At 39.5% G+C, this 9,442-nt stretch overlaps 1 protein-coding gene and 1 long non-coding RNA gene across 4 annotated transcripts in view; one reads left to right on the top strand and one right to left on the bottom strand.

Annotated features, from left to right (window-relative positions):
- The window catches only part of LOC128250764 (uncharacterized), a 41,922-nt gene that overhangs the window by 1,276 nt on the left and 31,204 nt on the right, over positions 1–9,442 (bottom strand). The window lies entirely within an intron of this gene.
- The window catches only part of LOC106869067 (ATP-binding cassette sub-family C member 9), a 38,073-nt gene continuing 28,643 nt past the window's right edge, over positions 13–9,442 (top strand). For all 3 annotated transcript variants that reach the window (XM_014914586.2, XM_014914585.2, XM_014914582.2), the window contains exons 1-6: positions 13–1,692; positions 4,868–5,047; positions 7,166–7,222; positions 7,334–7,696; positions 8,285–8,437; positions 8,867–9,022. In XM_014914586.2, coding sequence (XP_014770072.1) covers positions 1,042–1,692; positions 4,868–5,047; positions 7,166–7,222; positions 7,334–7,696; positions 8,285–8,437; positions 8,867–9,022 — 1,560 coding nt within the window. In that variant the 5' untranslated portion in view covers positions 13–1,041. The remainder of the gene's footprint in view (positions 1,693–4,867; positions 5,048–7,165; positions 7,223–7,333; positions 7,697–8,284; positions 8,438–8,866; positions 9,023–9,442) is intronic.

The following is a 9,442-nucleotide window of genomic DNA, read 5'->3' as shown; positions in this document are numbered from 1 at the left end:
ATATATATATATATATATATATAAATATATGTAGACTTTGCTATCCTCTGGATTGCATCGATGAAGAGTGAAAAGGATTGATTTCCCCAGCAACCCAACCTTGGCACAAATATTAAGAAGAGGTGGAGGTGTGGCACTGTGCCATGCACCAATCTGTTCCAGTTAATCGCTCCATTGCACATGTCAACTGTTTTGGCTTCGCGCATCGTTTCACTTCATTGCTTTCAAATGTAAAAAAAGAACAAGAAACAAACTTCAAAATAAACCAAAACCAAGAGACACCCCTCCCTCCACCCCAGAAAAGATTTTCTTTATATATTTAAGGTGTTTTCTTGGTTTCTCTAATTTTCTTGATGGATGCTGGAGGTTAGAGTGGTAAAATTTTTGGATGGCCTTCATAGACACCTGTTAAAAGGAAAATATTACCTTTTCTGAACTAAATTTATTTATTTGATTGTTTAAAATCATTATTGGTGCTGTCCCTCCAACACTTTTCCTCAACATACCTCTCTCAAGAAAAGAACGAAATACCTCAACACACACACACACAAAACACAGACACAATCAAAGTGAAAATACTAATGAAATAGTATTATCTACTACTACCACTACTACTACTACTGACATGATGATGATATCTTAATGTAGAAAATATAAAATGAAATTATTTGTCACAAATAAAAAAAAATAAAAAAATCTATTTTTTCTCTACTTTCTTAAGAATTAGTGATTACATCTTTTAGAATCCTCCCCTCCCCCATCCTTCAACACTCCCCCCACCCTATATCTACTTAGCTGTTTGTCTGTCTGGTATCCCGCCCCTCTCCTTTCTATCCCAAGACTCACCTTATAGATTGCCAATAAGTAAGCTGCTATGGGGGGTTGGCATACACACCCCCCCAGTGCTGCCAGCTCCACCAACATTTACCAAAATATCTGTGACATTTCCACACACACACACATCTGATCAGCTGTCGTGTTAGCTTCGTGCTGTAACATTCAGTGTATTTTGGTTATTGATTCAACAGCAACAGCAACAACATGACCCAGCAGACACCTTTAAATGTCACCTGGCCTTTGATGACAACAAAGACTTTACCAAAGCAGGATGTCACTGCCAAGAAAATCTATGGCTTCTGTGGTTCACGTTTGGATGCTTTGAGCGTTGCAAATGGTGTTCTTCAGAACGACTGTTTCATTGATGTTCTCAACATCATTCCACATTGCATATTCCTGCTGTTTAGTGTCCCAATATTGATAATCTGGAGCAAATCTGTGATCGGAACTAAGAAAGTGAAAACATGGGTCCATTTTCGAGTGCATGCCTTTCGTTGGGTGGTCACCCTTTTCCTGATTGGGGTGAACCTCATGGAGATTGCCGAGGGTTTGACCTCTGATGCCCATGATCCGGACTCTGTCAACTATCATGTCTTCATACCCCCCTGTGCTGCTCTCATTGGATCTGTTATGAGCATCACATATTATCACAATGTTGAAATCTGGAACTCCCCAGGATTTCTGCTCATCCTGCTCGGCTACTGGTCAGCTGCCTTTGTACTCCGAGTTTTCAAACTGATCTCCCTCTACAGGAACAACATGGACTTCACGGATCTTCGACTTGACCTGACATGGGTTGTGACTGTTGTCTATGGAATCCTGATCTTTGTTGAAATGGATGTACTCCGAGTACAGGTGAGTCTCATCAGTTTTTTGGTGTCAACGTGTTATATCATAGCCAGGTTCCTATATATATGATGGGCTTCTTTCAGTTTCCATGTACCAGATTCACTTGTAAGGCTTTGGTTGGCCTGAGGCTACAGCAGAAAACAAAATCATCTGTGGTTACCCTGAAATCTGACAAGGGACTACCTCAGTGGGTCATCACAATTAGTCAAACAAACAAAAAAAATGGGTCTGGCTGTTAATGTCCAGCAAACTGAGGTCATCTGTCGGTGGTGCCTTTGCACTACCCCACCTCTCTCTCTCTCTTCCCCACTTTCTTGATACATCATTAACAACTAACCACAACTTTCTAATTCAGATACCCGGGTAGCATAATTTCCAATAAGTGCATACAAGATCAGGAAATTATAAATTGCCCCAGACATTCCTCTGGGAAGGCTAAGGAAGTGGGGGTTTTCTAAATGACCCTCTCAACCTCCAGACTAAGGTCCCCGACTGCCGGTCATTTTCTGCTTCTACTTTCCTGTCTGGTTGTGAGTCATACTTTATATACAGCCCAACGCATAAACACTTAATGTGTGTGTGTGAGTGCTTCAAGTCTCAGAGTGTGTATAAGAACACATATAAACCAACTGTGTGTATGTTATAAAAGTATATAATGTATGTGCATGTGTACCACACACACACATATATATGTGAGTGAGTGCAATATGTATAATAAATAGTGTGTATTGAATAATGTGTGTATTGCATAACGTCTCTCTCTCTCTCTCTATATATATATATATATATACAGTATATATTTTGCAATGTGTGTATGTATTTTATAATTAAATTCAGTTCAAAGTTGAACACTGCATATATTGTATTGTGTGTGTATGTATATATATATACACACACACACACACGTGCAGTGCTGTATGCATTTTGTTGTGGAATAGATCTGTATATATGCATACTTTCCTTCTGAATGCGTTATTTCGTGGTTGCTGGTTTCCGTGTGTGTTTGTCATGGTGACAATTATCATCCCCCAGTAAATTACTAGTACTTTATGTCCACGAGCAATGAAATGTGAACTCACGACTAAATAATTAGCATTGTCTTGATCACAACTACCATCACCAGTCATTAGCCACCCCTCTGTTACCACCACCATCACCATCCCTACTGTTAGCAGTCACTACACCACCACCACCACCACCACCACCACCACCATTGGAAATTAGATTTCATAGTTCGTTAGCTTGAACACTGTGTAATTACAAGGAAATTAATTTTTTACACCAACCTGCAATTCAATCAATTGCCCTATCTTCTCCTCCTCCTCCTTCAATTAGGGACCACAACACACCCTTTGTTTATTTATTTATTTACTTGTTCTGTTGTATTTTATTTAAAAACAAATGTTGGTTAATGTTTTCTCTATTCGTTAGTGTTTGTTAATTATCTGTTTTCACTGCCAAATTGGATGATTATCCTCCCGCCATCTCTTCTCTTCATTACTTCATCAATAAAGATTAATTGTGTTCGATTAATGAAGCTTATACACACATATATACACTCGTTAGATACTCAACAATGATCAGGTCACTTCTCTCTCTTTAGTTTTGTTGTTGTTATTTTTAGCCCTAGGTCTGCCTTGAGTCACAACACACCTATGTTCAAAGGCATTTCAGCCATGACCATCCTGCCTTAAATTCTTCAATTTGTTTTTTTTATTTTTGAAATATTAAGTTGTGATATGAGATTTGGCAGCTATTTCTAGCATTTTGAGTGACCCCATAGAGAGGTTTCTTGTGTGTCATTGTAATTGTGAATGGTGGAGTTGATGTAATGACTGGTGGTGTTAAGGATGGATAACCACCACCACCACCACTGTATAAAACGAGACACTTAACTATTTCTGGCTCAGTCTTTTAGCTGTAAATAGGTACCCCGATACAGGCACTGTGAAGGTGCATGGCTCAGTGGTTAGAGCATCAGGCTCACAATCATGAGGCAGTGAGTTCAATTCCTGGACCGAGCTGTTTGTTGTGTTCTTGAGCAAGACACTTTATTTCACGTTGCTCCAGTTCACTCAGCTGTAGAAATGAGTTGTGATGTCACTGGTGCCAAGCTGTATCGGCCCCTTTGTCATTCCTTTGGATAACATTGGTGCCTGGAGGCGGTAGTGCTGCCCCGGGTGAAGAGGATGGCTGCTGGAAGACCCTAAGTCTGGCAACAGGACTCTGCACCATGCCACACAAGCTGGAGAACCCAGTCATGGCTGTCAGACAATTTCTGTGACTACATCACCCCTAACACCTGGCCACTTAACTCCCCAGGCTGCAACTCCCTAGATTATTATGTGTGGGGCGCAGTTGAGCGAGAGACCAACAAAACTCCTTGTAACACCAAAGATGAACTGAAGGCAAGGATTATGGCAGCATTCATCAATTTAAACAAGGAGACCGTCCAGAAGAGTTGCAGGAGATTCCAAAGTCGTCTGGAAGCCTTGGTTGAAGCCAGTGGCAATTTTATTGAATATATTTACTCTAGACTTTAGTATTTTAAGATATTTTTATGTAATTTTGGCAAATATACCTGTTAAAATGAGATGTCAATGTTATTTTCATTTTTGCGTAGTTTAGATAACAATTTATTCACTGCACCCTGTTTATATATATATATATATATATATATGTATGTCTGTGTGAATATTTACCTCCTATATCTGTTTGCATGACACAGTATGAACAAAGCAGTGACATTGTGTTTGCAGCCATGATGACATTGTGTAACTCTACACTTTCAGTGAACGAAAGCCAGTTAATGGTTATCAACAACAGAAAGAGTCTCTGGTCATAGAGTTGTCCCTTGATAAGACTTTGGCCAACACAAGCCAGTAATGGGAAACAAAACATACATAAAAACGGTGTTGTTGATAACATTGGGAGACGGACTCCAGAATATAAAGAGACTTAGCCAAATACCATTTCTGCCATTCTGCTCTGTTTAGGTCAGCCTGAATATTAACAAATTAAATTACCCAACCATTTGCGAATCAAGCTCTTCTGTAAATATTGCCTTTTTTTTTTATTTAAAGAGTTTTTTTTTGTATTTAGGGATCGAGTTATTTAATGCAAGAAGGCTTTGTCATTCATAATGATCTCATGATAATGTTCTTCTCTCTTTTCATTCCAGAAATATGCTTTTTTCCAAGAACCATGCCCTGTACACTCACCTGAAGAACTGGCTTATCTCAAATACATCCAACCCTACGTAAGCTTCTTATCAAAGATTACCTTCTGGTGGATTACTGATTTGATAAGGAAAGGTTTCCGACACGTCATAGAGTTACACAACCTGGGTAAACTCCCTATGGTAAGTAAAGGATCTGACTCCATCTCTTCCACTTCCCTCACTCCTCTCTCAGTGGCCATTTTTGTCAAGGCTTCACTTCACTGCTGATGGTTTCTAGGCTATCGGACCCTAAAATGACACGGCTCCACTCACTACACCAAATTCCCACATTGGATGTCAGAACTGTGTGTGTGTGTTTGTGTAAACAATATGTGTGTTTAAAGAATACGTGTGTGTGTGTGTGTGTGCCTAAATGTGTGATTGCATATATATATGTATGTCCATTGTCTCTAAATAATGTGTTGTATGTCTGTACTTCCAGAACCTCTCCCATCATGACCACCACTACATTACATCTACTACACAGTGCATTCTTTAACACCATAAGAACTGTAATGAACTCCATTACATCACATCTGTGGAGGATATTTCTTAACATCATTTGAACTGTGATGAACACCACTACACCACGTTTACTACATATGATATCCTTATAGAAACACATGCCATGGGCAGTGATAGAACATACTGAAATGGGTTTCAATACACTACCCTGTCCCCTGTCCCATTTCACCTAATTATGACATCATCATTATCATCATCACCACCACCACCATAGTCATTATTGTTGCATGTAGAATGAACCTGGCTGTCAGATGGGGCAGGTGGGGGTTCCCCTGTCTAGTGGTTATGGTGACACAGGTTGTTTGGTGGAGAAGGCTGAAAGAATGAGGCCGACACTTTTCTCTTCATTCAAACCCTCATCAACTTTTTCAAGTTCCACTTGGAAAGGAAAGGGCTGGAAAGGTGGAGGGGGTGGAGGGTCATTTTTTTTTTGTTTTTCCAAATAAATACATACACTATAGATTCGTTCTTTACTCATTTATTACTGTTCTTATTCTAACTCCTGTCCATTGTCCAGAAATCTTTCGTCACACATCTGTGACCTTTTCAACGACATTTTCCGACCTTGTGTGTCAATCATGGACTAAGCGGAGTAAGAGCACACATGAGGATGGAAAGTGTCGCTGAAGAGGTCACAGATGTGTGACGAAAGATTTCCGGACAATGGACATTCGTTGCTGAACGAATATTTAGTGTGTGTATTTATTTGGCAAAAAAAAAAAAAAATGACCATCCTGAAATACGACAGTATTATTATCATTTTTATTATTATTATTTTTGTCTACCTAAACTGTTTTAATCCTCTTAAAAACCAGAACAGTCATATTTACTGGATTTGGATTAATACCCCCTCCCCTTATTTGTTCCATCTCTCTATCAACTCCCCCCCACTCTCTCTATTGTACTTTGTCTCTCCCTTTCCCTATTGCTATCTTCTCTCTCTCCTCTCTTGTAACTCCTAATCTCCCCTCTCTCTCTGTTGCTCTTTCCCCCCAACTCTGTACTTCCTCTCACTTCTACTCACAACTCTACGTCACTGACCTTGATATATGTAATACCAGCATGGCATTCTCACCACCACACACCACCAACCTCAACCTCCAAACTAACCTAACTGTTGTTGTGAGCCATGCTCCATCCCATCGATGATGACAGGAAGATATTTAAACATCAAACAACTGTAATCTACCAATCATTCACTCCAGATCTACCCATATCTCTCTGTAGTTGACAACTATTGAGTGACTGGGTGATGATGATGATGATGGTGGTGGTGGTAATGGTGGTGGTTGCTGCTTAACGCTTGGCTCAGCTCTGATCCAACTGATTTATGATTAAAAATGTTCTGGTTGTACTTGTTACTCTCAGCCCCTATCGTTAAAGGTTCATCCCGACATTTATTTTCACAGTGTATCTAGGACTGCAGTATTTATTGTGCCCCCTTTTATTTTAAGGAAGTAGAATGTGATTCAAGAGTTATTTGGTGGCTGATTTTAGTTAGCAGATCACATTGACCCCAGTACGCAACTGTCAAACTGTCCAACCCATGCTAGCATGGAAAACAGACGTTAAATGATGAGGATAACATAATTCTGTGATTTCTTCCTTGATCACAGATTACAATACAACTTATTGAACTGCCTTTGTGACTACCTGGTTGCTTACAGAGACCATTGTAACCAATTGCTTCATATTTCAAATGTTTATCTAATGTTTTCACTTTTGTTATTTCAGACAGAGAAATCTACATACAACTACAAGAAGATTTGGATTTCATTTGAGAATAACAAGGTTTGTTGTTGTTTTTACAGATTAACAGTTTTACTAATTTAAATGTTACAAATATGAAGTATTCCCCATTCTCTAATTGAAATTTCTGCAATTATTCTCTTGTCCTTTCAGCAATCAAAATTACGGTTGGGGCTGAAGCCATCTTTGTTAGTGAGCATGTTTAAAGCTTCGTGGCCGGCCATTATCTGGAGTGGTTGTCTTCGTCTAACGGCTGACTTACTGGCATTCATTGGCCCATGGTGGATAGAAGATATTCTCAACTATTGTAATGAATTTAGTCAACCAATTGGTTCTGCTAGAAGACTCCACAATGCTACATCACGTGTGGTGTCTGTCACCCGACGTTCCCTGGAAGATGAGGTCGGAGCTGTTTATTCTATCTACAATGGATCAGCTACCACCACCACCACTACTGCTGCCACCACCGCCATTAAGACTACTGTGGCGGCACTCTTGTCTCTACAGGATAAAAAGGTAGGGATATGTGTGTGTGTTTGTATACTCTCTGTACAGATTTGTGTGTGGGTGTGTGTCTGTCTATTTGTGGTGAGTGTATGCTAGTTTGTGTGTGTGTGGGGTGTTTCTGTGTTGGTGAATGTATACGTGTATGCGTATCTGTGCTTGTGCGTGTATGTGTGAATATTCACAAGTTTTTTTTTGTGTGTGAGCTCATGAATCTACATAAACATTTGTATATGTGTGTGTGTGTGTGTGTGTGTGTCTTCTCCCCACATTGTTTGCATAACAGCAACCCCACCACCTTCATATCCACTGTCTTTCTCACAGAACTACAACCTTCACCACCACATGCCTTCCACCCATAAAGCCCCCACTTCTACCTCCTCTCCACATATACATCACATGTCACACTCATAATTCCATAATACTACATGTATGATAAGCTGAAAGAATCACATGTACCATGGCCACCACTACATATTACAACATATATCATGCCCCCTCTTCCATAGTGCCCCCATTCCCCCTACTCAGTACCACGTGCACCATGCCTACCCCCCAGTACAACATGTACACCATAACCATTATCTCTCTCTTTTGCAGGACAACTTAAATGTGTCTGTCACTGAGTTCTTCTCCAATGGCTACATCCTCATCACTTTAGTGTTTGTACTCATGTTATTGCAGTACTCTCTCATGGAGTACCATTTTTTTATACTCATCCGAGAAGGGATGAGGATGAAAGCTGCTATACAGGTAAGTCCTCACCTATTATTGCGTCCATCTTCTCTTACATCTTGTGTGTGTGTGTAATATCACACACACACACACACACACATTATAACTGAAAGGCTCCCATTTCCTGTTCTTAGAGTTGCTCATTTCCAATCAGCTGGTAAACCGAACCTAGTTTTCTTTTGAATATACACTGTCTGAATATTTTTCACACACACACACTGACATAGAGAGGAATTCCTGAAGAGAGGATAAGTCTAGGATTAATTTAATTCCCACTTGCAACCATTTTCAACATATTTATGTCACTAATATTCTTGCTTATTTCCTTAATTGTCATTGATTATTGATTAAGTAATCAACTGAGTCTGTATATATCACACACTAACATGTGATCAATAAAATATCAGTTGATTGGTTGTTCTCACCTTTACACCCCGTCTTTTACAGGTGATGATATACAGCAAGGTGCAACAGTTATCAACTCAAGCTTTGTCCCATGGAAGAATTACAGAAACTGAAATAATGAATCATGTGACAATAGAATGTAACAACCTTATGATCATTTACAGTTTTTTGCACTATTTCTGGGCAATACCTCTTCAGGTAAGTCATCCTGACATTCAACCAAAGTATTTGTCTGGCATGAGTTTGCAATTAAAATATTGTTTTTGTCAACAGAACCTTTTATTCTGCAAGGTTTTAAGTTCACCGTTCCATAGACACCAAACCAATGTGGAGCCACCACAGATGTGTTTTACTGATCACAAGTACCAGTTAAAAGAATGGCAGTTTTCATCTTTAGACCAGAACCTATGAGTTTTGCCCATTGGATCCAGTTGTTGAATGTCATAAATGGAATAATTTAATTATGACTGACACTAATCAACAGGTGAGGCTGTGGAGACCAACCACCTGTTGTAAATATCCACAGACAAGTCACATGTTGTAGCCTCACCAATTTTAGTTCAAAACTTCTGTAGCTTCTCCAGTTTCTGTTCCATATTCCGGTTGCCTCACCAATTC

The sequence above is a fragment of the Octopus bimaculoides genome, chromosome 25 (genome assembly GCF_001194135.2).
Source record: "Octopus bimaculoides isolate UCB-OBI-ISO-001 chromosome 25, ASM119413v2, whole genome shotgun sequence".
Lineage (NCBI taxonomy): Eukaryota > Metazoa > Mollusca > Cephalopoda > Octopoda > Octopodidae > Octopus > Octopus bimaculoides.
This window is presented reverse-complemented; position numbering and strand designations above follow the sequence as displayed.